At 39.3% G+C, this 27,386-nt stretch overlaps 2 protein-coding genes across 6 annotated transcripts; one reads left to right on the top strand and one right to left on the bottom strand.

Moving 5' to 3' along the window:
• Nucleotides 1-209: 209 nt before the first annotated feature.
• On the top strand, nt 210-19,111 carry LOC108895292 (G-protein-signaling modulator 2). 4 transcript variants are annotated; one of them, XM_018694018.2, is made up of 15 exons: nt 210-553; nt 7,793-8,031; nt 8,429-8,564; nt 8,929-9,068; nt 11,130-11,253; nt 11,353-11,468; nt 11,894-12,049; nt 13,051-13,159; nt 13,411-13,576; nt 13,871-13,983; nt 14,590-14,775; nt 15,814-15,976; nt 16,662-16,847; nt 16,943-17,058; nt 18,004-19,111. In XM_018694018.2, exons 2-15 carry the CDS (start codon nt 7,793-7,795, stop codon nt 18,169-18,171), a joined length of 2,118 nt encoding a protein of 705 aa, XP_018549534.1. In that variant the 5' UTR covers nt 210-553; the 3' UTR covers nt 18,172-19,111. The 4 variants fall into 4 exon arrangements, with proteins under 4 accessions (XP_018549534.1, XP_018549535.1, XP_018549533.2 ...); XM_018694019.2 differs by having other exon boundaries at nt 211-553; nt 7,810-8,031; XM_018694017.2 differs by lacking the exon at nt 210-553 and adding an exon at nt 3,462-3,616 and having other exon boundaries at nt 7,810-8,031; nt 15,874-15,976.
• Nucleotides 19,081-27,366, bottom strand: mcoln3b (mucolipin TRP cation channel 3b). Of its 2 annotated transcripts, none has more exons than XM_018694020.2 (14): nt 27,110-27,366; nt 25,973-26,196; nt 25,722-25,889; nt 24,333-24,486; nt 24,122-24,197; nt 23,913-24,009; nt 23,442-23,541; nt 23,156-23,268; nt 22,068-22,217; nt 21,848-21,949; nt 21,282-21,404; nt 20,564-20,770; nt 20,092-20,222; nt 19,081-19,879 (listed from the first exon to the last, which is right to left on the bottom strand). In XM_018694020.2, exons 2-14 carry the CDS (start codon nt 26,192-26,194, stop codon nt 19,840-19,842), a joined length of 1,683 nt encoding a protein of 560 aa, XP_018549536.1. In that variant the 5' UTR covers nt 26,195-26,196; nt 27,110-27,366; the 3' UTR covers nt 19,081-19,839. The 2 variants fall into 2 exon arrangements, with proteins under 2 accessions (XP_018549536.1, XP_050933065.1); XM_051077108.1 differs by lacking the exon at nt 27,110-27,366 and adding an exon at nt 26,939-27,099.
• Nucleotides 27,367-27,386: the final 20 nt, after the last annotated feature.

Genomic DNA, 27,386 nt, shown 5'->3' with positions numbered 1-27,386 from the left:
ATTTTCTGGTGATTGGCTGGTTTCTGGGTGCCTAGGAAAATATTGCACAGTCCTTATTTTTATATCGTTTTATTTATGTACATATTGCAGTAGCACAGACACAGTGAGAGCGACAGGGGGCGAGAGAGACCTTCAAGTGCAGCCGACACGTCAAGATATATAATTGCTGCTGAATGCATTGTTGCTATATTCGCCACATGTTACTGTACAGTCAAAAAACATGAACTGTAATCCATTACTCACTGACTCCAACTTTCCTCCGCCCCTTTAACGTCACATTTAAAGCGCGTTAAAGCAGCGATGTCGACATTTCCGACACGTACTTGAAGGCAGCAACAGTTGAATCCTAATTGGAGTCAGACTTTGCAGGGCGAGGAGTGGCTTCCCCGTCAACCCGAGACAACGGACTCATCCTTCTCCAGAAGTACGAGGGAGTAGTTAGTAAACTGCAAGCAGCTTGGTGAAAAGATTAGTTTGGAAGATTTTGAGGAGACGAACATATTTCCTGAAGCTGAAGCCATGCGTGTGGTGTATTCGCGTACTTCAGTTTGAGGTAGGTGAAATAATTACCTGAAATGTTTTGGGGGTTTTGGCGTCTGTCGTGGTTGCCCGTGCCCCCTCGGTTACCTCTAAACTTTAGCAAGTTTATTTTACTCTCTTTTCTAAAGCCTTTCGTTTTAAGCGTCAATATCCGTGTTGACTTAGTCTTTATGTCAACAGACTGAAACGTCTCCGCCAGACAGCAAACATGTGATGACATGTTCATACTAAACTGACTCATTTGCAGCTTTCTAGTACATGATTTCCCACACACTCATCATCACCATGGCTGTGCCACGATGCATGACTGAAAACAAGTGACCAGAACTAAAAACACGACTTGCGGCTTCCCCATTTTTGTTTAAAATAATCATTAACTTCTACAGAAACTGGGAAGGCGAGTTTAGTTGTCTTAACACCTTTCAGCATAAGGCAATCCAAGGTGCTTAAGAAAAGGCTAAACTAGAATAAAACGAATGAAATAGGAGATCAAAAATACCAGTGCAGTGCAAGATAATGATAAATAAATTAAGTTTAGTTTATTAAAATGCAGTGGCAAATAGAAAAGCCCTGATTTACAAGAAGTGTGATTTGGAGCAAGTCGTTTTCTGCTCAGGTTTGTCTCTGAGGACAGAAAGCAGACCTGTACCAGATGACCTGAGAGGTCTGGACAGATCAGAAATGTATTTTGACCCTAAACCACTTTGTAAAACTGGTTAATTTCAGGTCTTAGAGCTGCTCTCCTTTAGCACAGTAAATGATTAGCTTTGCTATATATCTGACACATTTATGTGAGGATTCAGATCGGCAGTACTGCTTTAACTTCATAATGAAGCACAATCCACTAGTTTAGAAAAACAATAATTACAGAGTAGCCCACGGTTATAGTGTTGCAGCTCAGTTTTCCATTTAAATTTGCTTGTGAGGCTCTTTTCCCTCCATGCAGGGTCAGGGTTAAGTCTCTAATGATGGTTTCTTCATAAGCTTCCTTCAAAAGAAAAGATGGTTATCACTTTAGAGAGCATCACTTAATTGGAAAGGGATCGGTTGGGCGTATGCATATTGAAATGCTTATGGTTTAGGACGCCACATTGGGCCTTTTTATCATGAGCATATGGGACTAACATACATAACTCAGAGCAGAGAGCTTCTAGACTGTTGTTGTAATCTCCTTTCTAATGAAGTGCAAAGGAAGATTTTAAAAAAACAGTAATGTTGTAAGGTGAGTGTAAATTTCCAGCTAGCACAAGATTTTAGACTTTCGTGGCACGCATACACACACTCCTGTGTGTTGGTCATGGATTAGTCATTGCTACGTCGATGCAGAGTTGTGAGTTACACTTAGAGTAATCGTGAATGACACATGATTACTCCTACTTTAATCTCTACACATCATTCCTCTGAGCAATTCTGAGATCTACATGAGGAATAATTGATACATGCATTTAGTTTACACCAATTTAGATTTATATATATATATAAAGTCAGAAGTGAAGGAGCAAGTATTTGGCTGCACTTTCTTTTCTACATGGTCTCATATCTCAGTTCCTGTTGAATTTGTCCTTTACAGTTTCTTGATTAGCTATTGTCGAGTGCTACATGGTTAGAGGTAGTGAAAATGAACTGTGTGGATGAAGATGCAATCTGCAGCTTTTTAATGTGGTGCCAGTCTTTTTCAGTGGCTTGTGTGTTGCCTCTCTTCTTCTTTACTTTGATAGCTACAGACCATTTGGGGGAAAAAAGTTAAACATGCAGACAAGGTCACAAAGAGAAGTTACCGTTTGACGAATATCCCAAAGAGCAAGACTCAGGATCTGAATGACTTTGAACATATGGTGTGATTGTTCCCAGGCGTTGTGGTCCCTGCATCAGAAACAGCTGCACCCATGGGATTTTGTTTTTGCACTACACTGTCTGGAGTTCACAGTGGATGATGCAATCAACCAAAAATCATGCAGTCAGCTGGAGTTTTTTGGCCAAAAAGCACTTAGTCAGTGAGTGAGATCACGGCAGGATAGACCCATTCAGGCCAACGGAGAGGCAAACAAGTCTGCAACAGCTCAGTGCAACGGTATGTGCTGAAGAGATCAAAACAGAAAGCTCGCAGTGAGCACGATATCCAAAACGGGAGGTGTGGGTAGAGAGAGGATAAAATGTTGCTCAGGCTGTTGAAAGTTTCTGCTTTGACACAGTCTTGGGAATTTGTGTCCAAACAGCTTGGTATCCTTCCTGCATTGTTTTCAGGTGCAGGCTGGTGAAGCTGGTGTGGGTTGTCTTGGCACACAGTCTGCACTGCAGTAGCAGGTGAACATCATTTAAATGCAGCAGTGTGTCTAAGCACTGACTGTGATGAGCCACAGTCTGCTCTTTTTGGAAATGGATACTTCCAGGAGAACAACCACATATCAACTTAACATCCTGCCCGGCACTGTATTACTGTTAAAGTAACATATTACATCTTGAACAAAGATTTTCCCGATGTAATCTAGGAATCATTCAGTCTATAAAGCAGTGAATTAACCAGAGAAAACCAGTGAATATTCGTATTTTAGAAATCTTGGTGTTTATATATCACAGCTGTTGCCAGTTAAGTTTTTATTTATTTATTTGACCTGTATTTCACTGGAAAGTCTCTTTGAGATACATAATCTCTTTTACAACAGAGACCTGGCCAAAATGGCAGCGTAAAATAAGTGTCATACAGTTACATGAGAACACACATTAATTTACAACAGTCACATATAACACAACAAAACAGGACCTGAGAGTGCTCCTTCAGCTCCAGTTTCAAGATAAGAGGTGGAGCAGAGAAAGCGTGGCGGCTGAGTTCTCACATTGTTGGATAGAATCCATGCACGGCAGAGCTCAGTCCGTCCAGATGACTTTGACACAATGTCACAGTGTAGAGTTCTTGTTTTTCAATGTTTGTTTTCCCTGTAGCCTGGCAGTTGACAGGGATCCATAATGTTCTTCCTCTGGCTGTGTTGGTTAGGACTGCTGAGCTGACTGTCATGTATGGCAGCATTTCTCTGCACTGGGCACAGGACAGGGAGCATTTACTTCATGTCCGCCAGAGGTAGGCTGTATGTTTTACAGTGTCTGCTGTTTGGGGTATAATATAGTTGCTGATCATGAAATGATTGTGAAATTGTAAATGCTTGAATTTTGAATATTGATTAGCCAAAGAATATTTTATATACAAATCAGTTGATCAAGCGGTCACTGCTGCTCAGTTGTGAATATCTGCCAGTTTTCTTCTGTGATGGTTAACTGAATATTTCTGGATTTAGAACAAAACAAACCATTGGAATTTGTCATATTGGGCTTTGGGAAAATTGTGGATATTTTTGGTATTTTTATTGAGTAAATAATAAAATAATTGCAAAAAACCAGCTGACTGATTAATAAGGGTGATAAAAATAACTGTCAGGTGCAGCCCTGACAGGGATTTTTTTCTTTTATAGATTACCAGAGAAATATGATCTTATAAATTTCTAAGGAAATATCTGACATAGTTAAATGTTCAAATGTCACTCAATATTATGTTAGTGTATTTGAATACATCCAGTAATATGTTTCTCTTTGTTTTCATTGGTATATTTACATATATGTGTGTTAAGATAAGTTACAAGTGTATCCTAAGTTTTTCTGTGGCAGTAATGTGACACCTTATTGGCAAACACATGAATGATGCTGAGTAGACTACAGGAGGTCCTCACTAACCACAGTTTAAATATTTCATGGCACAACTGAAAGAGTTGAGAGAATAGGCACCTGATTGCTGGTACACATCTTCAACCACAATGTGATTGTTTCCTTTTTTTAATATTCATATTTAAGTTAACGATATCTGTGCTGCTAGTAGTTTTTACAGTTTATAATTGGTGATATTAATAGAAACCCATGTGAAGTGGAGGGGTAGAGTTGACATATATTGCATCACCCAACTGTCATTTTAGCTATTGCATACAAGCCTGGTCAAGTCATGTTTACCATCAGCATATTTTCCTATGAATGGATCAGACACTCTGCTTTCAGAAACGGGTAACAGACTAGCCTGAAGGTTACTGACACAATCTGATAACCAGATACTTGCTGGTCCAGTCTTAAGCTCTAATGGCAATATCTTTTCTGTGTAGGAGCCAGCAGGAAGATGTGTTTAGGGTGTTTTTTTTTTTTTTTTTTTTTTGGTGCCTACCCACAAGCAAAAGCATTGTCTCTATTTTGTTTGAGAAAATGCATTTAGAAAGCGTGATTATTTCATTTTAACTAGTCTCTAACACTTGCAAGTTCACTAAGGTTGGATTATTCCGGACGACAACTGATCTGGCTTTTGGTCAATTGAGGTGGCAGCTTTAATGTCACATGGCTTGTACCAGTCCTGAGGCAACATATTGTTTCTTCCTCTAGAGGACACACTGGTACAGACCTCTTAGTTAATTCAGACAAGTGGATTTCTCTGGATTGGCTGCTGCTGAGTTACTATAAGCTTCGGAGAAGGGACTGTGGTGTGGTGTGAATTCTTTTCTGACTTTCTTTTTCTTATACATCATTGAGCCAGCCCTCTAGAATTTGCCCCAAAAAATTATTGAGAATTATGAAAATCTAAGAATGAATAATTCATCTCATTAAAATAAATATTATCCTGCAGGAAGAATTATTTTCAACAGAAGAAATTTGTACCCATCTAGGTTGTCTGCTGCTGAGTGATTATTTCATGGAGTGTTGAGCAAATAGCCTTAGAGTTCAGTGGAGCCACTTAAAGTGGCTATAATTACCATTGAAGTCCAGCTTAATTGGAAGTGACACACACCATCAGGTGGCTTAGAAATTCCGGCTACCAGTGGCTAAGTGATAGAGAAATACGACAGTCAGCTAAACGTGGCAGCCCAGCCGACTGCTCTCGCTTTGTTCATTTCTGCATGGTAACAACCTGGTGACAATCTGTGTTCACCTAAACAAAAGGTCTCTCACCCCGGGACCTGACCGTTAAGGTCGACGTGAGCGCTGAGAGGATTAAGTCCTTTGTTTTGCTGTTAACACAAGTTAGCAGAGTGCACTAGAGGAGGCAGCAGATCGAAGGAGCTGTGTTTTCTTTTTTCTTATGACACCTGGGACACAGCGGCTGTGTGCGTTATGTGTATCCACATGAGCAAGGAGAAGGTGAAGAACCTTAAGCTGAATGAGCTGTGTTTGCCCCAGATCGAGAAGCTTGAAATGTCCATCGTGTCAGACTGTCTCGAGTGCATCAGAAAGGGGAGAGGCAACAGGTATGGCAGCCTGGGCATTAGTATGTCACTTCTTCACATTGACTAGAGGCAATTAAATGTCTAGTTAGATGTCAGGAAGCATGTTAATCTGGACACACATTTATTTTAATCTTTATATGGCTTAAGAGTCATAGCAGATTCAGACCCATCCATCCGTAGGCTTTAGTACAAGCTTACATGTGCTTTCATGGAAAGCTGTATGGAGGACAGCTTTGAGCACTAAGAGCACATATTTGAATTGAATTATCCACGTTTCTTTATCAACTTTTACTTTAGAAAGATATTCCCTGCTGTTGAGCTGAGATTAAATACGTTTATACTTGCCTTCAACATGCATTTAAGAAGTACTGGCGAATAGAGACAAGACAGCTTCTAAATTTCAAAAGCTGTGAGTTAAAGCAGCACAACCTCAGCAAGAAAGTATTCTTTTTACCTCTGCCAGGGAGGTTGTGTTTTCAGCTGTGTGTTTGTTGGTTTGTTTATTTGTAAGGCAAAAAGTCCTGAAGCAATTTGCACCAAACTTGGCGGAGGAATGGGGCCCAGGCCAGGGAAGAACTTATTAAAATTTGCTCCAGATCCAGGAATTTTTTTAATCACTTTCCTTAACATTACAAAATGGGGCATTTATCAACATTCAACATTATTTTTGTAATGTGTGAATAGTATGAAGCCTCATTCATCATTAATAGATGACACGGACAGATTGACAGACATATTAGTCCTGTAGATACAACACTGTCTGTGTGGCTTTCTGGGAGGCACAGAACTTAACCCAAGCTTTAAAAAGCAGTCGCCTAAAGCATTGGTAGAGGTTTTTGGGGGGTCAGGAGACAGACTGGGAGGAAGTGCTGACTATCTGGAGGAAGGTTAGTTGCTAACCCCTACTTGTTATGATGGTTGACATCAACAAACCTCAAGTCATAAACCTGTCAATATTCAAATGAAAATGCCTGCTGGAAAATGTTTGTTTTCATGTGATCTCAACTAAAATTATGATACAATTCAAATTATATCTTAGCATTTTGGTTTCTGAAAGTTTAGGAGAGTAGCTTAAAACTTCCTTCCATCCTACAAATGAAGTAAATTGTAGTTATCCTTATTCACAGTCCTGCAGATGTGAATCCTGTGCACCCATGCATGACTGGATTTGTTTTACAATCTTATGATGTAATCTCAGGTTCTCATTGATGTTCCTTTTTTTCTCTCTTTTTTCTTTACTGGTGGTTTGAAGCTGACAAAAAGGGATGATCTTATTTCTTAGAAGGGGTGTGGAGATAATAAAATGGCAGTCCTAACCACAGACACATCTGAGTTTACTTTGCGTTCATGGTTAAATGTAAGGCACATACTTTGATTCCAGGGGTAAATTTGGAGTTTTTTAGGCCTCAGTGCCTGCGACAGACAGGAAATGCCCAATCCTATTTTTGATTTATAGTTCTTGTCTCAGCTTTCACAGAGTCTGGACGTCTCTCTATACTTGACATTTACTGTTTCTCTATCTGTTGTATGTGACTGTTAACAGTTGTGAGAAAGGATTTCCACATGAGAGAAGCTCATGTAATCAGTCATTCATGTGATCTGTCAGGTTTATTGGCTTAATCCAAGACACAGAGGACGACCCTGTGTTTTTATTCACCATTTCCTGACATTTTACTGGCCAACGATGAATCGATTACTCAAGATAATTATATATATTTTCTTAGGCCATTATTGTATTCTAGCTGTTCTGGCTCAAATATTGTGTCTGTGTGTAGCTGACTTAATGAGTAATGAATATAATAGGCCCTTCCTCCAGGTGTATTAATTTATGGGGAGAATTTAGCTCCTTTGATCATGTGTTTTGCCTCATTTCATTTATTGATTTTCTGTATTGATTGTGTTGATCACATTCAGCCATTGTTAAACAAACCTGCAGTGAGGTCCTGAAGAAGAAGTTAAGAAGAGATCATAAGAAGGAGTTTACTGTCACCTCTCACATCTAGATGCCACTTCCCTGCAGGATGGAGTCATCATGCCTGGACCTGGCTCTGGAAGGCGAGCGGCTCTGTAAGGCTGGTGACTATCGCGCTGGTGTGTCTTTCTTCGAGTCTGCCATCCAGGTCGGAACAGAGGACCTTCAGATCCTCAGTGCCATCTACAGCCAGCTTGGAAATGCATACTTTCACCTGCAAGAGTATAATAAGGCTCTGGAGTACCATCGTCATGACCTCACACTTACCAGGTAAACAGTTTCACAACTTCAACAGTAACTTCTTCCAAGACCATATCCTCCTTTTTAAGCCATTCGATTTGCCATCCTTGGAAAGTACCAGTCTTTCCTGTTGATGTGATAGGTGATCTTGGTTAGTGGTCATGCACAGAAGTTTTCTGCAGTACTAACATAAATAATTTAAGATTAAACTCTTACCAATATTCTGAGGAAATGCTAAAACTTTTTTAATCACTATTTCCCTCCCCATGATTAAAGTCCCAGACTCTGCTTCACTATATTGCTGCTTGTTGTTGTAAATTACTTTCTTCCCTCTCGTGTTTCTGTGCTAATACACTTCAGTAATCCACTAATATTCCAGTCTAATTATTTCCTAATGTTCTTTTTTTTTCCTCCTTTGCAATCCCAGAACGATTGGAGATGAACTCGGTGAGGCTAAAGCCAGTGGAAACCTTGGGAACACATTAAAGCTTTTAGGACGTTATAATGAAGCAGTGGTTTGTTGCCAAAGACATTTGGAAATCACAAGAGCCATTTATGATAAGGTGGGTCATACTTCAGTGATATTTTAGAGACTCAACATAGTTATTTAGGTATAAGCAAAACATTCCTTCGGTCCTTTCAGTGTTCTGTAAATGAAAACTTCAGTCAGTGACTAAAAGGCCCATTTACTTTGATTAGAATAAATGGATCCAAATTTGTTTTCAAGTCATACCACATAACATGCTCTGCAGCCACTGAACAGTTCGGTATGCATGATGACTGCCGAGCGTCGGCGTACCAGCATCTAGAATAGTTTGCCAGCCCACATGCAAACAAGCAGGTCTGGTGTCAGTGTATTTTAAGTATATAATTGTAACAGTGGTCACTGTGGTTTCCGTCTGTGAAAATCTGGTGTGCGTGCTGTAGGTTGGGCAGGCTCGAGCGCTGTATAATTTCGGGAACGTGTACCACGCCAAGGGCAAGAGCATCTGCTGGAGTGGAACGGAGCCAGGAGAGTTCCCAGAGGATGCCAGGATAGCCCTGAGGAAGGCTGCAGAGTACTATGAGTGAGTTGGTACCGCTGTTTACTTCTCAACATTGACTGTGTTGTTGTTTTGTTTTCATTTTGAAAGCTCTGGGGAATGATACAAGCAAACCAAAGGTGACAGGGCCAGTGCTTCAACTGAAGAGTCTCAGGTTTCATCTCCTCAAAAACCAAGTCGCCTTTTGATTCAGTTTAGCCTGAAGATAAATTTATTGCTGTTAAAATGTTCTGAGTGCCATCCCTGTGTAGCCACTGTAATAGGATACAGAACATACATACTTTATTAGGAACACCATACTAATACTGGGTAGAGCCTCCCTTTGCCTCAGTTCTTTGTGGCATATATTTCACAAGATGTTGGAAACATTCCTCTGAGATTCTGGTCCATGTTTACAAGATTGCATCACATCATTTCTGCAGATTCCCATTCCCATTCTACCACATCCCAAAGGTGTTCTGCGGGAGTCTTCTGCAGAGCTGCCTCTCACTGGTGGTTTCTTGTTTTTCACACCACATTCTCAAATCAGCCCATCTGGCACCAACAACCATGCCACACTCAAAGTCACTGAGATGAATTTTTTCCCCCCATTTCTGATGTTTGATATGAACATTAACTGAAGCTCCTGACCTGTATCCACATTTTATGCTTTGCACTGTTGTCACATGCTCACATGCATGCCACATGTTCCTGGTGAAGTGCTTGGTGAGTGTGTAATACTGAGTGTAAAAGTTAATTCTGGACCTTGGAAATGGTACTTTGACTAAATAATTCAATTTCAATTCAATTTTATTTATATAGCGCCAAATCACAACTAAATAATCTCAGCTGGTTTTTACTTGCTTCTTCTGGAGCTTTTAACTACATATTAGACGCTTAGTGGTATTTGTGCTAACAGGTGGTCGTATATGTGGGGAGATTATGCCTCCTTGGTCCGTGTACGTAACGGTCAGTCGATTTTCGTTCTGGAGTAGGAAAACAGAAATCAGATGCTTTTCCTGTCTCTCATTTTGGAGTAGAACGGAAATTTTTTTCCGATTTTTTTCCCCCGTTTTCCGATTTTCGTTTTGGGACAAGGAAGTCGGAAAACAGAATAACTACTACCTTTTCATTTTTGTTTCATGTCAACACAAAGAAAATGAGAAACCAGTTACGGGCTAAAATCCTGTCTGTTTCATCGTGCATTAAATAATTTTTATTTTGCCCCGGAAGTCACCCAATGAACGATAGCACAGGATCCCCGTAAGCTAGCACAGCCCCTTTTCTGTGCTGCCCAGCTAAGGTGAATAAAGCTAGTCTTAGCTACCTATCTTCGCCCATCTAAGGTGAAAACAGATGAGCAGGAAAGATTACTTACTAGGATCCTACATCTTCGTGTTTCGGTTGTCTTTTTCTGTGCTGCCCAAAAATAGCTAGCTAAGGCCGGCTTTATTAGCCATAGCTGGGCAGCACAGAGAGGGGCTGTGCTAGCTTACAGGGACCCTGTGCTATCGTTCATTGGGTGACTTCCGGGGCAAAATAAAAATAATTTAACGTACGACGAAACAGACGAGTTTTAGGCGTGAAACTGGTTTTTGTTTTTCAGGTGTTAACATAAAACAAAACTCGTTCTTTGTTTTCCGAATTGATTGTTCTAAAACGAAAATCGGAAAACGGCTCGTTTTTGTTTCCGGTTTCTTACTTTAAGACAAAAAACAGGAAAAGGCTCGTAGTCTGTTTTCTGGTCTTCCCACTCCAAAACGAAAATCGACTGGCTGTTATGTACACGGACCCTCCTTGATCTTTATCCTGTCTCTTATCTGATGATTTTGATCTCATCACAGTTGACGCTGTGATGGTTTTGGTCTGGTTTTCAGACAGCTGACCAAAATAAGTCACAGTTGCATATTTAAGTGACAACTGAACAAACTCCATCCCCTTACTAGACTACCTCTACTTAAAATTAAGTTTTCAAAGTGTATTTCATAACCTGAAAAATTTTAAACATGTATCAACACTTCTGTTTTTCTCTGTGGTGTTCACGTTTATATGTAAATGTAACACAGTGGTTGTATATGAGCATTTATTTGTTGTTTCCCCACAAAGAGCGAATTTGTGCCTGGTAAAGGAGTTGGGCGATCGCGCAGCCCAGGGTCGTACCTATGGGAACCTGGGTAACACTTACTACCTGCTGGGTGACTTTGAAATTGCGGTAGCTGCACATGAAAAGGTAGGTGACTGTGTTCCCCATCTTGATTACCTCAAATGTGTTATGCTGTTAATCCTGACCTTAATGACAGCAAAGTACACTGTTTGTCCTGTTTGGCAGCGGCTACTCATCGCTAAAGAGTTTGGGGATAAGTCTGCTGAGAGGAGGGCCCATTGTAACCTTGGCAATGCTCACATATTCCTCAGCCAGTTTGAGGTGGCGGCTGGTCATTACAAGTGAGTAAATATTTGAACATGAAACAAGTATGTTGAAGGCCCCCTATTTAACATTTGCAAGCAATATATAAACATTCAATAATAATAATTCAATCATCCTTACAACTATATTACAGTGTGTTACAAAGTATTTAATATATGTTTGCCTGCTGCTTTTAACTGCCAATTAGGGGGACATGATAGTGTTAATGTTTTGGTTACATGAATAAGACAAACCGAGAGTTATAAATTCACCACAGGCTTGTGTACAGATATGAAATTGTTCAGTTGCAGTAACTGATTAAGTTCAAAAGTTTTTAATCCCTTACTCCAGTATTTTTCTTTTCCTGAGAAGCCCTTGGAAAAAAAAGCAGATGACTATCATTCTCCTGCACCCACCCTAGACATTCCTTGACCTTCTTCCTCCTCCTCTGTTTTGCCCTCAGGAGGACTCTGCAGCTGGCCAGGCTTTTGAAGGATCGAGCAGTGGAGGCCCAGGCCTGTTACAGTCTGGGCAACACCTACACACTACTGCAGGACTATGAGAGAGCCATTGATTATCACCTCAAACATCTGGTCATTGCTCAGGACCTCAACGACAGGTATCAGTCATAAAAGCTGTTTCCCTGCCAAATTAGCCTTTGAAGTGTAATGGGCATTTATAGTTTGAATGTGGGTGGTCCCTGAACTAATCATTTGCTCAAATTTGGTGGTGTCACTGCTAACACACTTCAAGCCACAGTAAACTGCAGATGCACTGAAAAGCAGACAAAGTCACAAAGAAACAATTGACAGTATTTAATGTCATTAACACATACAGGCTGTAGATGCTACAATGTTATCTTTAGAAAAGAAAAACAATAGCAAATTCACATGTATGTTTAAAAGAACACGTCTGTATTAGGCAAAAATAGGATTTCCAAGTTACAGATTACAATTTTCATCCAAAACATATGATCAGTATGTACAACATGATTCACCTTTACAGATAAAAGTGAAAGTCAGCTCCACCTCAACCAACTCCCAACATGAAAAGGCTGTTCACACGAGCACATATAGTTAGTTATGAAGGTGGAAACTGAACTGAAATACACAATAAAAGGATGTATGTCAACCTGAAACCTTGATTAAACTTTTTGTTTCAGTTGTAGTCAGAGTATATAAAGAAACGCTCTATTTTCTGGTGTAGGCGTACTTCTCTATTTTTATAGTCTTAGGGGAAGGGAAGCAGGATTTCTGGTAATATAAACTTGCACAGCCTAAATATTGTCATTTAAGTCATGTAAAAGGTGTAAAATGGGATGTAACAGGAGGTACAGAGGGAGAGTTCTTCAAATGCTGTGATTACTGCTTTTTAAAGTGTCTATTTACTCCTACAAATATACACCCTTTAAGTAGAACACATGTTATTCTTACATAAAATAATGTGGAATTTGAATCATTGTGAAATATATATATGGAATTGTTGGATACCATCTAGTCGAGAAGTGAGCATAAGCTCAGGATTTTGTGACTGCACTAAGTGATAGTTTGAATGCCCTACCCATTCTTGCATAATCCCAGTTTGGAGCTGCTCAGCCTGTTTTCTTCTGTGTCACTGCAGGGTTGGTGAAGGAAGAGCTTACTGGAGTCTAGGAAATGCCCACACTGCCCTGGGGAATCATGAGCAAGCCATGTACTTTGCAGAGAAACATCTGGAAATTGCCAAAGAGGTGACTGTTTACTGTTTACCTCTTCCTTCAGAGTGCAATCAGTAGCTGCCATCAGGCCACACCCCCACCTACTGGTTGTATGGTGAACAGCAGGAAACAACACTTATGCTTTTTCTGTGTTCAGCTTCTATATGTATGCATGCATTAATGATTTTTATGGACATACAAGTCACAAAACAAGTGCAAATAACAATAGTATATGGTTATATTAAGCTTTGTTTACATTAACTTGGATGTTGTTACTGATGCAGACTGGAGACAAAAGCGGCGAGGTCACAGCCAGGATGAACTTGTCAGATCTGCGGCTGGTTGTAGGCCTGAAGTCAAACTCTAACATCCACCCCAACATCTTCCGCAACACAAATACTAATAGCTCCGCTCTTCCAATAAGCTACAAGGGTTACTCCAACCTCCCAGGTAAATTTCCACCCCTCAGAATAGTTATTTTCATGACACTGTCAAATCTGTTTTGGATGTGTCATAGTAAGCCATTACACTTGTGAATCTGTGTAATTGCATTTTTAGCAGCATGTTTGCCTTAAGAAAAAAAACTGATAAATGACTCTCTTAAAGCACACATTTCAAAATGTAATGTGTTATTAGAAAATCAATTTTCCAATTTCCCGAGAAAAATTATTTGATGTTAAATGCAGGTGCTGAATAGATATAAAAAATGTGGCCACACTGTTGAATTTTCTATCTTTGTTTCAGGGGTGAAGTCTCCATCAATGAGGAGAGGCAGTGCCGAGAACCTGCAACTGCCAAGTCCAAGTCCAGACAATAATCAAACCAGAGATTCACCATCATCACCCTCACCACATCCAGTATGTACTTTGTAAAATTACTTCACTTGGCAGAAACACTTTTGATGTGAAGTATGCAATGTATTTTTTAGTCTAATGCATTAGAGTTCAGTGGACGTTGGTCACTCCTATTTGCAATTGAACAAATCATAACTATTTACTTTGCATATCTGAAATTGCACCAGTTTAAATATGACATAAAGACCTAGTTTTTAACATACAAAACTGCCTGTAAGCGATACTACAGTTAATATTAATTTAATATTTTCTCATTTTGAAGACAAAGGTATGGTTAATTTGTCTTGTCAAACTCTTTCTTGTTTTGGTACGTATAGTAGCAACTGTCTTAATTTCAAAGGATAACTCTGGGATTTTTGAACCTGCAATCAGTCCACTGTTGTGCAGAGCAATTATCCATGTCAAAGTACATCCACTAAAGTGCTTGTTTGTCTTAAAGATTATTGCAGATATATCTTTTACATACTAAAAAATTAATAAATAATGCAGAGGTTCAAAAATCCTGGAGTTATCCTCTAACAATGTGAAAATAATTAAATCAGTCATGTTCTGTGGCCTCAGGAACATGCGTATAACATGAATCTGTCTACATGCACCTTGAATTTACAGGACTGGGAGGAAGAAGTATTCCCTGGGTCTTCAAAAAACAATACAATCAAGGCTTCCACTAAGCTCTTCCTCTTCCACCGACTGAAAAGCAAGAAGCACAAGCACAACAAATCATCTCCTAAAGAGAAACATGAAAACAGCACCGAGCACACCGCACCAGATCTGGACACACCAGTATCTGTTAAGGTATTTCTAAATCGACCAGATTGTCCTGCCTACTCATAACATCCCTGGAACCCACATTAGGCTTATGGGCAATGATGATTCACCTTCAAGAAAAAGTTAGAAGTGAAACATGTATTTTATGACACAGCCTCAACCCAAACATAGAGTATTACAACAGTGGGAGGAAATACTGTGGTGTGGAAATGTGGGATCATTGTCTGACTCATGTATTCCAAGAAAGGTCAGACTCCAGTGTTAGTTTTTATCAATGAAAATGTAAACAATTTTCATTCCAAACTATACACTGGTGATGAAAATGGTTTAATATCTGATTGTCCTGTTTCTTTTAAGATGTAGTGAATACCCAATGCATTTCAAAACACTACAGCAGGGTTCAGCTTTCGCCTTTTACTTAGTAAATAAAGGAAAACAGCTGAGATGTACGACCTTCTGTATGGTCTGTTGTGGAGTTTTGCTATCACTACATAGCCAATATTAGCATTAACAGCTGTTTCCTTACCAGTCTAGAAGAAATGTTACAAGTTCAGCATCAAACCTCATTCCTTTACTCGCCAAAATCTGTCTCTAGCAGTGGAGAGCAATGCCAGTGTTTTGCTTCTAACTCCACCTTCTTTTCATCTCCTGATGTTAGCATGCTAACCAGCTTGCCTCAGCCCAGCCCTTCTTGTCACTTACAATAGCTACTGATTGTAGTGTCCAGTCTGCCCTGAAGTAGCGCTGCTAAGAGGGCATATTCTAACCTCTTGCACTCAAGCTCTTGGCAAATGAACGTCACCACCACCCTATCCCTGCAAGAAACCACATTTGGCCTTACGAATAACTACTTTAATCTAGCAATTATTCTTTAAATGAAACTATTATTCTAGCATGAAAATAGATCTATTTACTATTTAAGCACTTAAAAAATTTACCTCTATAAAAAGATTCAATTTCCTGTATTTTGAATGTTTCTGTTAAAGTAAACTAGTTCAATTACCTTTAACTAATTGAAGCCTAATCATTTTCTAATATGATTTATTTATTCATTGAACCCTATAGCCAGGATCACAGGACACTATCGGAGAGGATGGCTTTTTCGACCTTCTCTCTCGTTTCCAGGGCAACCGAATGGACGACCAAAGGTGCACTCTACTGGATGGCCAGAGCCATCTCCCTGCCCATTCCTCTCCCTCCTCCACCCCACCTGTAGCTGAAAGGAAATGTGAGTCAGCCCCTTGTGTTTTCACCTGTGTTCACACCATATCCACACAAGTGCAGTTTACTGACGTATGTTTTCGAAGATAAATATAAGTTGTACTTAATTAAGGTCTTTTCTTGCTTTACTTCAGGTTCTGCCTTCATTAATGACAATTAGCTTATAACTGCCCCGTTATGGTGTGAATGCAGCTTTATGTGTCCTTTACATATTAAATGTTGTGAAGATGACTTAAAGGGATACTCCACCCAAAATATTAGTATCACTCTCTCCTTGAGTGTTTTATGTAAAAGGTCTGTGGTTTCATCCTTCACTGGGTACAACAGCTTCTTGAACTTTCTGTCTATCCTGAAAACATATTATTGTACTCCTTTGTAATGGCCATGAATCCAAGCTTATCACCACCTTTGTGTTCCATGAAGGACAAAACTGCAATTTTTTACAGCCAACTTTCATGTCTGTGGAGTGTTTGATGCTCAGAAGGTAGATTTTGGGTGGAGGGATTCTTTAAGTTTCAAAGAAAACTAGAAACATTTCATCCTCCTCAAACTCTTTTATTCTCTTTCCCCTGTTTTACCTTCTACAAAATCAGAATGAAATGCTGGGTGGAGGCACAACTCACTGCTCCCAGCACAATCCACCATTTTCCATTTGGTACAAATCACCCACAGTTAATTATCTTTGTGTCTAGCTATTTCGGAGTGCGAAACACCATTGCAGGATCCTGGTCATTTCCTGGAGCTGCTGGCCAGCTCCCAGGCCCGTCGTCTGGACGACCAGCGAGCCAGCCTGAGCCATTTTCCTGGCTTACGTCTCAGCACCTCCAGCCGGCCTCATACACCCACCACCTCCAGCACAGATCAAGTCCCCACACAAGGTGATACAATAACACAAGGCATACCCCAGTTTTGTCATCTTTCTATGTTTCACTGCTCATGTCATGACTAATGCTTGCTTTTTTTTTCCTCCTAGCCCCCACCTCCAGTACAGATACACCTCACACACCCTCCCTGTACAGTCGCCTCGAGGCCAGCACTGAGCAGCCTGAGGGGGACGATGTCTTCTTCGACATGCTAGTCAAGTGCCAGGTGAGAGAAAAAAATCTACTTGATGCTTCTCAGTGCAGGCTTTCCCACATTACAGATATACATTTTAGTAACGTTTATTTTACCAGTCTGTAATTTCCAGGACGTCTCCTGGAAAAAAACAACATAATTTGTTACTATTTATGGGGATTAAAGATTAATTTGAAGAGTGGATCCATTAAAAGTTAAATATATATAGTCATTTAGTATTCACTTATCTTTGGACTTTATACTTTATTCTCCATGTATGTTGAATTAAATGCTTCCATGTGGACAGATTTTACTTTTTATAAAAGGTTCCAGTAGAAATTCATTTTTTGGAAGTGGACCGATTTGAATGCTCTCTCTCTCTTCCCTATAATTAGTACCACATTACATGGTTCTTTCCAGGACATTTCTTGGGAATTATTAGGGAAATTATTTAGAAATTACAGACCTAAGTCTTACCTACATTTTGTTTTTTCTTCAACCACTTCTTTGAAAGTCACTGATACTTTTCTGGAGAGTGATCAATCCACCTACTGTAAATCTTTTTCTGTTTAGACAGTGGGAAGTTGGAGGGAAACAATACTGTTCCTGCAGGGTCCAATTGGCTGAATTTCACAAGCACTGGGAGTAGCTATGTTGGTGCACTCCACACACTTTTCTCTTTGTGTGTGTTTTGAGTCATTCCTGTTCTGAGCCTTCTTAGGGTCAGCTGAGAAATAGAAAACAGCCACTTTGCTCTTGGATTTGCAATCCATTTCCATAGTTTTGCAATTTGTGAGCACAGATTGATCTCTTTGATGCGGACAATTGCACCATTTGACTACATTGCAGCAGCTGTTAACAGTTGTCAGATACACTGCTCAATATTTCATCCATTCCAAAGATTTTTGGATAAATAAGATTTAAAAAAAACTAATATCACTTAATGTAACTGTGCTGTCCATTTCTACAATGTTACAGGGCTCCAGACTTAACGACCAGAGGTGTGCTGCTCCACCTTCTACAACTAAGGGACCAACAGTTCCAGATGAAGATTTTTTCAGTCTCATCCTGCGTTCCCAGTCCAACAGGATGGAGGAGCAGCGAGTCCCGCCACCCCCTGGCGTTGCCCAAACCAAACCAGACTGACTCCATGGAGTGATTTGTAATGTTATCTCAGGATACCAGATGAAGTAACCAAGCTTTTTCTTAAAAAAAAAAAAATCAAGATTTTATTTTTTATAAGCCACATGACCCTTGATTCCTGCCTTGTGGGACTGTCCTGACAGCATTCCTGTGAGACTGCCGAGAATACCATGGATGGTATAAGGAATTAAGATCTCAAATAATAATACAGAACTGGTCATTGTGATTGTGAAATCATGGGAAATTAAGGTTTTCAAGACTAAAAGACTTGTTTTTAGATAACTGACAGGGTCTCTGGGTAGTCGCAACTTTTTTTTGTGGTGTCCCCTGCTGACTGACTTTTATCAGAGACCTCGGTACAAATGATGTTTGTCTGCTCTGGAGGCTTGCATCAAGTCGCTCATACAAACTATGGATTTTTGTTTGCTTGGACAAAGAGCACTGTTATCCAAAGACATGAGCCAAACTGAAGGGATTTCTGCATTATGATGATCAACAAAAGACATTTTATGGACCCATCTCAGAGGTTCTGCAGTTTAGCAAAGTGGAACACTGCATGGCTGGTTCTGCTTTAAGAGCAGTCTATCTTGGTTTGGAACCAACCTCAGATCTCTCCAATAATAACTCATCTCAGAGTCAAATGACAAATTTTCTCTATGGAAATTAAGGTTCACATCCACTGCTAATGCTACACTGATGAGTAATGGAGCCATTTAAAGAATCTGCTCCTGGATTTTGCCTCTGAAGACTTAAAAACTGTTGGTTTTACATTGTTAAAGTTGTATGGGTGGAGCATTATTGCCATAAACTGAAATGGGATTTTTCTTCTGTGTAATAAGATTTTACAGGTGACTAACTAGAGAGGGAAAATAAGAAATGTAATTTTAGCTTTTATATTGACACCTTCTCCTGTCAGTGGAGAAATAAAATCTCATACATTAGAGATTATTTATTTCACCTTGATTCATTATCTTCAGCATACAACATTGGGATCCTTCATAGTGCTTTGGAAAAACAGTACTGTTTCAAATTTCAATGTCACAATCATTTTTTTCGTTTACATATCAATATAAAGAACTGTATTTGCAAAGTGTTCTCCGCATTAGTGCATCATAGAGACTATGCTTAAATGTCTGAGGCCTAGTCTACACATACAGGGATATTTATCAAAACTGGAGTTTTCCTCACAAAAACTTAAAAACACACTGTCAAAAGAATGCCAAACCAACAGGTGGCGGTATAACCCTAACCTTAAAGCCATCCTGGCCAATTAGAAGCCTGAAAAAAGTTATTACTGGTTTCATCAGGCTAACAACAACGGTGCATCAAAACCAGAAACTCTATTGCTCTTGTCTACACATCAACACTGTGTAGACGAAAGTCCAAAACACACAGAAAAAGATACGTTTTAAACAATACTCATGTACATGTAGACCAGGCCTCAGTTCCTTCATTTCTAACCTTCATGTTATCTGGGGTCCCTTTTTTTTCAGCACTAAAAAATTGCCTCTTTACAGTAAATCAATATCCTGAGCAAACCTCGGGCCTATTGGTAAAGACAAAAGATTTTCAAGACCCTTTCACCCATTTCCACTAAATATAAGAGCATAAAGTGCATCAATTGTTAGGTAATAGTTTATATAGTAGTCTTTGAATACCTTTCCCTTAAGGCTATGCCTCTGAGGTCAGCCTCTCTTGATGCTCCCTGCACCTGAAAAGATAAAGTGGCTCAGCTTCTATTCAGGATGTTTTATCTAGTAACTGCATAGAGTATAAAAGTGCTGTGACAAACTACACTTTCATCCCCCATTTAATGTAATGCATATAGGGGGCGTCAAAGCTGTGGTATCACACGTAATCATAGATAATATCACTGTCCTCTATTCCAAACAATGACCAAAATAAGTAGACATCTGATCTTACCTGTTGATGCAGCAGTTCAAGAAGCAGCTGTTGTTCTCGTCGAGTCTGTACACCCCAGAGTTTGGCAGGTCTTTGCACACTGACAAGAATTTCTGCAGCTCTGATGTCGGGATTCCACTCTGCTGTTGTTGCTAAATGAAATGAGTCAGAAATTCACAGTTTCAGTCAAAGCATTTCTTAGAAAGAGGCATATTTTAAAAGAATAAGATGAAATATTATTTAGATTATACATGGTTAATTTATGCATAACAATGAAACTCTGTAGCATAAACATCATTCCTAACAGTATATATACAGTGACCTAAATCTTTGACAGTCAAAATCTAATAAGTTCATATTTGAGTAAATGTTTGTGCAAAATTTGAAGAAAAAAAAAAAAAACAATCTCTCTGTGTTCCTGAGGTATTGTGTTAGGTAGAATGGGACGGACAACAGAACCTGATAATGACCCCTAATACTAAGTGACACTTACCTTTATGGTGTCGTAGGTGTCAGTGATGATTGTAATGAAAAGGCTGAGGATCATGTAGATGAAGAGTGAGACAAAGGTGTAGAGGTAGACCCTGCTGAAAATCCACACCAGGCTGCTCTTCTGCTTCATGTTCTTGAAGGTGGGGAACATGTCGTCTCCGTTGATCAGAGAAAACAGACACTCTGACACCGTGTTCAAGGTCCGGAACTAAAACAAAAAGGTCAAAGAGGAAAAACGTCAGGTCAGAGGTTTGTCATACTGACTGCTGAAATGAGACAAAACTAGGGTTTAAAATTAGAGGATTGTGTCGCCTGTCAAAAGTTGTTAGCGTGGAGGATGAGCAAGACATTGGTTTCCAAACTTCACCTGCGGAGAAGTGGAGTCAGACAGGCCTCGTGTGTGCAGTTATCACTTGCTTAAGGTAACGTAACTTATGTGGCTATGTGTTTGTGGTTAATGTGTTTTGCAGGGTGCAACTTTGTCCACTCACTAATGTAATTTTGCTGTTGGTCAGGCGACTTAGCTAACATTATAACCCCAGCTATCATTTGAATTTATAGATCACAGATTATGAATACTCAGAAAGCAATTTGGGAGGGGGGACGTTATCCCCAAATATCATCTGTTTAACAGCAGCCGTCCATTGTGATGCCAGTTAGTTTCACTTGAGTGAACTAGCTCACTAAAAAATGTCTTTGTATTATGTATACACTCTTGCCTTCTCATGGTAGGGGCCAAGGACGATCCAGCCGCAGAAGCAGTAACTCAGGTAGATGATTCCAGCACAGCAGATGAAACGGATAACATTTGGGAAAGCAGCCCTGAGTGTCAGGATGAGAATCTGAAAAAAGCCACAAAACACATGGTAACAGATCTGAAAAACATGAACTAAGGACCAGTATCTGGAAACAACACAGAAGAAAACGGTTTCTCTTTGAGAATACAGTTGACAGTCTGTATTTTCTGCTAATTAGGTGCAATCATCATGAATGAGTCTTAAAAATTCAAAAAGAGAATCTTAAATAAAGACCTGTCTATGTGATGCAAAGGTATGCTGCTTCATTAAATGCTGAAAATGTTTCCACAGCCTGTTTGTGTTTTATACCTTAAATCATGTATTACTCTGAAAAAGTGCCTTAGAGAGGAGAAGATGTTTGTATTCAAATAAAGAGCGAGAACTGTGCTACCTTTGTATTTGCATTTTTTGGGATCTGTATTGTAAGCAGTGTGGGATTAATGACACTAATATACATGTTCTATATTTGATAAATAATCTGGTCTTACATTATACTTCCTAAAGTAGCCCATGTAGCGGATGGCCCCAATCCAGACGAACATGGTGCCTGTGCCGAGTAAGATGCTGCAAACATCATAGCTTGTGAGGACCTGAGAAGAAATAGTGAATGATTTGAAAATCTGATGAGCTGAATGAATACATCAAGATGTTGCCGTAATGAAATGCATCGTAATTTACATTGTCTGACAGATCAAAATCCCCCATTACCTTAGTCTGGATCGCCATCTTCAGAATGGAGCCAATGATGGTCAGTGTGTCGCTGACAATGATCAGGATATACCAACCACTCAAAAACTCCAGCTTGTCTGACATTGGGACTTGTTTACTGCAGTAGTTTCTGCAGTAGAGTGTGTACTCCTGTTAAGAACGAAAGAAAATATGGTTGTACAATAAATCTCTTCGGGGAAGTTGTCAGTATAAGGGTTTTTTGTGTGTGACCATTTTTTAAAATGAAGTCTCCCGTATCAAATAGGGCTGTACAGGAACGCACTGAATGCAGAGACGACCAGGAAACCCAGTCAATATAAATAAGAGAAATATAGAGAAGATACCTACTCCAAAACAAACACTGACATGAAATGACAAGCATGCTCTTAGCTGCTGCTGTATCCATAAATTTATATTTTCATCAATTTGCCATGGCAAAGAAATATTGACTAAGCATGGAAGTGTTTTGCTCAAGACATCTGATAAAAAAAGTTTCAACTTCTTTCCATCCCATAGATTTTTTTTCTGCTTCAGATATTTTTATCAGAAGCATTTGGAAGGGAAAGAAAAAGAAAATGGGTCCTATACCTGTCTAACGACATGTCCACCCAGTACTACCTGTGATTTCTGTATTTCAAGAAAATACAGAAATGATGACTAATTTTTTACTATTTCATAAACCTAATTCTGAGAAATCATGTTTAAGCATTTTTAAAAGTATTATTCCTAGCCCCGCCAAACTTCAAAGGATGGAAGACAAGCATGTTCTCAGTATGACAGAACCATTAAAAGTTTGCACTGCATGCCCACTGATTTTCTATGAGGCCCTAGATTTGGAAAGTGCAAAAATGAAAGTGATATTGAAGGAACTACAAACCCATTTTTTGCACCAATGTAAACCTCAGACAGAGGGTTGTAATGTTTTGTAGATTATAGTAAATGTAGGATATCAATGTCTCTGTATCTTCCTGTCCGTATTGATTTTAAGGGGGGTACCTGAGCAAGTATGTATCACATAACAACACCTTTACTTAGGACTGAGCAAATAAACAATTCAGTGAGATAGTAAAAAGACTCAGCTAACTCACACTCATCAGTTGAATCCCATTAATCACTGAGCGTGTGCAGAGCGTGAAGGAGACAATGCACATTATGATGATGAGGCAGTCAAACAGCACAGTCAGGTGTATGTTTCTAGCAGCTGAGGGAAAAGAGAAATTAAAATTACTCCATCTGAAGAGAGAGAAGAACATCTGCAAACAGATTTTATGTGCAGCACAGATACAAGTGTCAAGCTTTTAGAACAGCCATAATGAATTCCAGCAATACAGACAGATACCTCTGTATGCTCTAAAGTCAAGTCAGCACACTTACACGCTCCAGTTACTTTCCAGCCTCTGCATTCATTGATGTCTACATCATTTTCCAGGTCAACCTTTATCCTGCCACTGTGAGCTTGGTTGTGGAAAGTGATCTGTTAAACAGACAGCCGCATTTGAGTGAGGGGAGACACTTTTCATTAAGGTCTACATCTGTATAGCCAACTCAAATATCTAAACGTCAACTGTCAGGCCCTTAAGCTGACATTCAACTATGTAAATAACAGGTGCTGTGTGCAAACATCTTTACTTTTAGACTGCTCAGATTTGTGTCCTTTAAACATCTACATTAAATAAACGTGATTCTCACTGACTCATTTCATCTTCCCTCGTAGTCATTTAAACTCATATCTCTGCTGTGTGAAGAGGTGCAATGTCATAAGGAATCATAATCATTAAAGCAGGAATAAAATAATCAGAAGTGCAATATCACAAAGATATTGCTCAGACAAGTCAAGTGACGTACGATCACAGTGAAGTCGTAGCAGTCTGGCAGCTCTCGATGTCTCACAGTCTGTAAATTTATGGCCTTAAGAACAAATGTCATCTTGACAGAGAGCATCCTGGAAGATACAGAGGGAACGTGAACTGATGGTGTTCTCAAATCAAATACAAAACCGAAAGAAAATGTTTTTGACTTAAGAAAAAAAATAGTGCTGAATGTTATGTACGAACCTTTTGAAATGTAATTCAAAATGTGGAAGTGCTTGCCGCAATGACGGGCGATACATCGGATAAACTTCAAGGCATTCTGTTGGAAACAAGTCACAACACAAAGAAAAAGACAACGTAAAAAAAAAAAAAAAAACAATATCTAACGTTTTGCAAAGTAAATTCAATAACCCTCGTTACACACTATTTTCCACACATAAACAATCGTGCATACCAGTTTCCACTTGGGCGTCGATTTCAAAGGTCTCATTTCCAGGGAAGATGGTGCCGTTCCTGTAGTACTCCTGACACAGTGTCAACGGTGTGTAGAAAGCACCGTTTTTCTCATATTCATGATTTCCCACCGTGGTGTTGTGCAGAATTCCATACTAGAAAAGACCAATTACAATCTAAGTTATGACACAGTCAAGTTTGTTGACAATTTGCCCAGAATTGTGCACAGCAGTAAACTCACTTTCTGAGAAGGTGAGTTGCAGCATAAAACGGGGTATGGTTATTAAATAACGAGACTGATGATGAGGATAAAACCACGTGGTTCACAGTGACACCGAGTATTATATATTAAAGGTTGAGTATTCACGTACAACTGCTGTAAGTTTCCAATAAGTGACGTCTTTAGTTCACAGCTAGCTACTGATCGAAGCGCGCGTTTTTCTTAAGGCGTCGGAAGTTTTATCAACTTAAAAGTTGCAACGCATTAACTTGATTTTTTTTTTTTTTTTTTTTTTTTTTTTTTTTTTTTTGTGAAATTGAACAAACCAACACCCGAATCTTTTCGTACATTGTATGGGGAACATTGCATGTCACGTGCAAGAGTGTTTGAATGGCACAAAGGATTTTGTGAAGGCTGACAGACGATGACCGCTCTGGGCGCTCATGCACGTCAAAAACATTCAACAAACACAACAAATCGTTCGAAATGATCGACGACTCAGTAAAAGAATTGTAGCAGAAATGGTCTCAATTGATAAAGAGACAGTTCGGCAAATTTTGCATGAAAATTTGAACATGACAAAAGTGTGTGGCAAAGTTGTCCCAAAACTTCTGCGTGAGTTTTACCTTTTTCCTAAGATCAAGTCTGTGCTCAAAGGAACACGTTGTGAGTCTGAAGTTATGAACAACAGAGGTTATGAGTCAACTGTCTGGAGAAGACCTACTGCACTGCTTTGATCAGTGGAAAACCCGGATGCAGCGGTGCAGAAGGGGAGTGTGTTGAAGGAGAAAGACATTGAAAAATGTTTCTGTTCAATAAAATTGTATTGCAGCATTAGTCTCGTTATTTAATAGCCATACCTTGTAGGTTGTTTAACTCAACTGTTTTATGACAGATTTATGCAATCCTAACATAACATAACCCAACATAACTAATGACTGAATCAAATGACATGAGCAAAGTCCAGCTTGTGACACTCTTTAGCCATATAAACGTAGAGAATTATAAAATTCCAGCAATAATTTACAGAGACGCAATAGAAAAAGATCTACAGCATCAAGTCAAATGACCAAAATAAACTGCGACAGACAAAAATTTAGGCAAATAAAAATCATGGCTTCATGGTGGAATGAAAGAGAAAATAAAAGGAAAATTCTAGCATTCATTTACCTGCTCGATTATGTAATCGATATGATCATATACATCCTCCTGTCTGTAGACAGCATACGTATCCATGCTTCCATCAACATAATCTTTCAAGAAAAGGTGCCTGAATGTCATCAGACTTTCCTCCTTGAACGTGACCACCATCTGGTTACTGAGGCCAAAAGACACCAGCTGACATGGGAAAAGACATTTGTCATCAGAGTGGTGAAAAAATACAATTAACATCTGTTCAGATCACGTGTGCAATTACTAACCTGGATGGTGATGATGGCAATTTTAATAATCTGCAGTATGAGTTTCCATGGTTTTCGTCCACGAGCGTGATATTTCTCACAGGGATTCATAAAGTAATATTTGATCTTCCTTCTGAGACACTCCACATTGTCCAGTTCCTCCAGACACTGATGCTGGGGTTCTGTCCACGGAGGGGAGGCATTTGTGTTGTACACATCATACAAGTCTCTGGACTCCTCCATATCTATGATGAATGGGTTATATTTGATTTACAGAACATGCAAACTCTGGATGAAAATTAGCATTACAGTACTGATGAGATCAATTAATTTGAGGGAAAAAAGTTCACAATTAATACTCTTTTTTTTTTTTTTTTTTTTTAACCATGTTTGGACTTAAAAACAAAGTGTGGGCCAAACAAACCAGTCACTGAGCTTCACAAACAAGTCACCTGAGGATGGATTGCTTCTACTTTATGAGGACATGTGTTCAGTGTAAAGCAACAAAATACAATTGCCCTGCAGTAAATCTGTTCCATTTAAAGTTTACAGTGCTCAGTTTGTATTTACAGTGTGTCAAGAATATGGTGATTAAGACCTTAGTGCTGTTGTGGTTATTGATGTATTAGATGTAATGTTTTCTCTTATTTTTGATCAAGAGACAACAAAAGACAACAAAAATTTCCTATTATTATAAAGTCCAATAGCTTACAAACTGGCCAAAAGGTTGAATAAACACCCAACAATATCAACAAACACAAAATAGCAGGACTGCTGTACTGGATTGCGTTAGACTTAAGTGTTCTGATAAACTTTTAATATTGCCGGGAAATGTACAGGTATTCTTCCTCGATCCTCGTGTTGTAGGTAAAAAATAAAGTTAAAAAATCTCATAGGCTACAGTTCTATCCTCATTGTCTTCACCCTTATGACTAATGGTAGTGAGCAAGTTACTGGGGAAAAGGAAGGAAATTCAGTCAGGTGTACCTGAGCATTGTTGAATAATAGACAGCAGCTCTCGGTCTGAAGCCCGATCTGCCTCCACCATTGCAGAAAACTATCAAATATTCATTATTTGTCTTTTGAGATTAAAATTAAGTCCATCCGGGTCAACAGTGAGAAGGAATGAAACACAACATTAGCTAACAGGCGGCTTACCGAAAATGTCCCGCAACAGGTTAATCAACTTCTACTTGCATACACCTGGCGTCCGCGGCACGAGCCCCGAGTCCAAATGTACTCGTCTCAATTAAAATCCATGATTTACTCAAACTGTTGTCTTACAGTGAGGCTCGTGACTTCAGTAATAAAACTCGCTTTAACTTCTGAAGTTCGTGTGTCTGTGTTATCTTGTCGGTAAACTTTTCAAACTGTGTGTCCGGGAATGGTTCAGGTAGCCTTCTACAATGTTGTAACGTCATTTTACGGCTGAGAT

Source organism: Lates calcarifer, linkage group LG17 (assembly GCF_001640805.2).
Source record: "Lates calcarifer isolate ASB-BC8 linkage group LG17, TLL_Latcal_v3, whole genome shotgun sequence".
Lineage (NCBI taxonomy): Eukaryota > Metazoa > Chordata > Actinopteri > Centropomidae > Lates > Lates calcarifer.
The sequence above is the reverse complement of the archived record's forward strand: the minus strand, read 5'-3'. Positions and strand labels throughout refer to the sequence as shown.